We start from the raw sequence: 2,141 nt of genomic DNA, 5'->3' as shown, positions 1-2,141 counted from the left end.
TGTGCTGAGAAAGATTCTTAGCTGAAGCTATACATGTAATGCCTACCTGTGGCCTCTGCATGTAGTCAAGGCTTCCACAGAACATGGTGACCGATTTTCAAGAATGAGCATTCCAAGAGAAAAGAGGCAGACAAGATTGTCTCTTCTAGCCTTGTCCACCACTCTTGGTTAATAGCCAACCTCAGTGACATGTTTTTATTTAAAGGGAGGGGAATTAGACCATTTGATGGTAATGTCAAAGAATTGTCAAACTACCACCTGCAGAATCAGAAGTTATTCTATAACTCTTGAACCTCTTTAATCACCAGTTAACTATTTTCCAGCCTGGTTATGCCCTCCTCTCCCACAATGGACCTGGTAATGCTTGTAGTAGCAGTCCCCAACCTTTTTGGCACCATGGACTGGGTTTTTCTTTCATGAAGGTGAGGAGGTAGGAAGAGATGGGATAAGAGGAGCGCAGGCAGTGATGCTACGTGCTGGGTTCCTCCAGCCTGCAGCCCTAGAACACCTGAAGTTGCTGAAGGCAGATATAAAATGTCCACCCACGGGCAGTGCCTGTGGCTCAAAGGAGTAGGGCACCGACCCCACAGCAGAGGTGGTGGGTTCAAACCCAGCCCCCCCTCCAAAAAAAAAACTTTAAAAATGTCCACCCACTACTTCCTCATTCAATATAGTCCCATTATAGTGCTCCTTATTTTTTTGGATGTCATACCACACCCCCTTGTCAAACAATCTAGATCTTAGAAAATATGCTTCCACACCAGGCAGGTTCAACTTTTCTAATGTCCTTTCACACCGATTTCACACCTTATCCTTTGGGAGAAAAAAGATTGGATTGAATGTCTGGTAAAGAACTAAGCTTCTGGGAAAGTAATGAAGCCATACCTCAGAGTCTAATCTCCTTTCTACCTGAGCCTGCTGATTTTGCCTGCCCAGAAAATGCAACATTCTGTGCTATTTATGTAGAATTGAAATATGTGAGAACACCCCATTTCCAGGAGTTAGCAAATCAGAATCTATCATATTAGAGCATTTAACATGTCATGCCAAGTCTCAGTCTATGGTTGTCTGTAAATAGTTTGATTTTCAGGTATAAAGGAACTAAACTATAGTGGGGGTAGAAGGAAAGGGGCTGCAGTGCTCATCACAGCAGTGCTCATCACCGCAGTGCTCATCACCGCAGTGCTCATCACCGCAGTGCTCATCACCGCAGTGCTCATCACCGCAGTGCAGTGCTCATCACCGCAGTGCTCATAACCGCAGTGCTCATCACCACAGTGCTCATCACCGCTCTGAGGGGCGGAGACGGAGCTGCCTGCAGCCTCCGCCACCTCCCTCCTCAGGGACACTGGCCAGCTCAAGACGGACATTCTTTTCAACACCTGTGATGCAAACATCAGCCTATTCTGGGTACAATGGGGTTGATTCTCTTTAACAGAGGCCCAAATGATTTTCTACTAACAAATACAGGAGCTCTTTCAAAAGGTTAATTAAAAGACAACACAAAAATCAAGCTGAAGTTTTATTTAAAAAGAAATGGTTCTTAAAAATGCTGGAGAATAAAGCAAAAGGATACAGTGCTCTCTTCCTACAAGTTAGCCAGCCTATCCAGGAACAGAGTAACAGTAAAATGCTAGTGGAATTTCACAGTAGTTTAGTGGTACACAAGATTATCTGTGCCTAGTGTATGCAGATTCTCGGCGGGCAATGCTTAGATCTGGGTTTTCCTCTTCACTGAGCATGAACGAGGGCCCCTGCTCCTTGGCCATAGCCGAAGCCCTTGGGCCCAAAGTTCTTAGCATAGCATCCTACAAAAGAAAAGGGAGAGCTGGTTCAAGTCTGTAAGCTTTGCTAGCATTGCTTAAGACCTACTCAACAAATCCCCCATAAAGTAATAAACAAGCTGCTGATTGTAGCAGAGTTCACAGTCATTTAGGACGTAAAGTGTGCCATGCAGCAAATATCTTAAAGCCCCGAAAGCAAGTCCGGGCCTTTTAGTTCCAAAGTGCTCAGCTTGGTCCTGCTCAGTTGTGAGTGTGAAAGATCAATTAGGTATTGTTTATTACTTTCAGATAGCCAGTGTTGACCTCCCTTTCCCTATTTTCAGGGTAACTTGTTTTCTTTCTTTTTTTTTTTTTTTT

General features: G+C 44.3%; 1 protein-coding gene across 4 annotated transcripts in view; it reads right to left on the bottom strand.

The window, feature by feature from the left end:
* Positions 1-1,509: 1,509 nt before the first annotated feature.
* CSRP2 (cysteine and glycine rich protein 2) overlaps positions 1,510-2,141 on the bottom strand; it is a 28,097-nt gene continuing 27,465 nt past the window's right edge. For 3 of the 4 annotated variants that reach the window (XM_023509284.1, XM_023509285.1, XM_012801237.1), the window contains exon 6: positions 1,510-1,808. In XM_023509284.1, the coding sequence (XP_023365052.1) occupies positions 1,732-1,808 (77 nt within the window). In that variant the 3' untranslated portion in view covers positions 1,510-1,731. The remainder of the gene's footprint in view (positions 1,809-2,141) is intronic. The other variant, XM_023509286.1, reaches the window with a different exon arrangement.

The sequence above is a fragment of the Otolemur garnettii genome, unplaced genomic scaffold, assembly GCF_000181295.1.
Source record: "Otolemur garnettii isolate 467f Iridium unplaced genomic scaffold, OtoGar3 scaffold00007, whole genome shotgun sequence".
NCBI classification, from domain to species: Eukaryota; Metazoa; Chordata; class Mammalia; order Primates; family Galagidae; genus Otolemur; species Otolemur garnettii.
The sequence above is the reverse complement of the archived record's forward strand: the minus strand, read 5'-3'. Positions and strand labels throughout refer to the sequence as shown.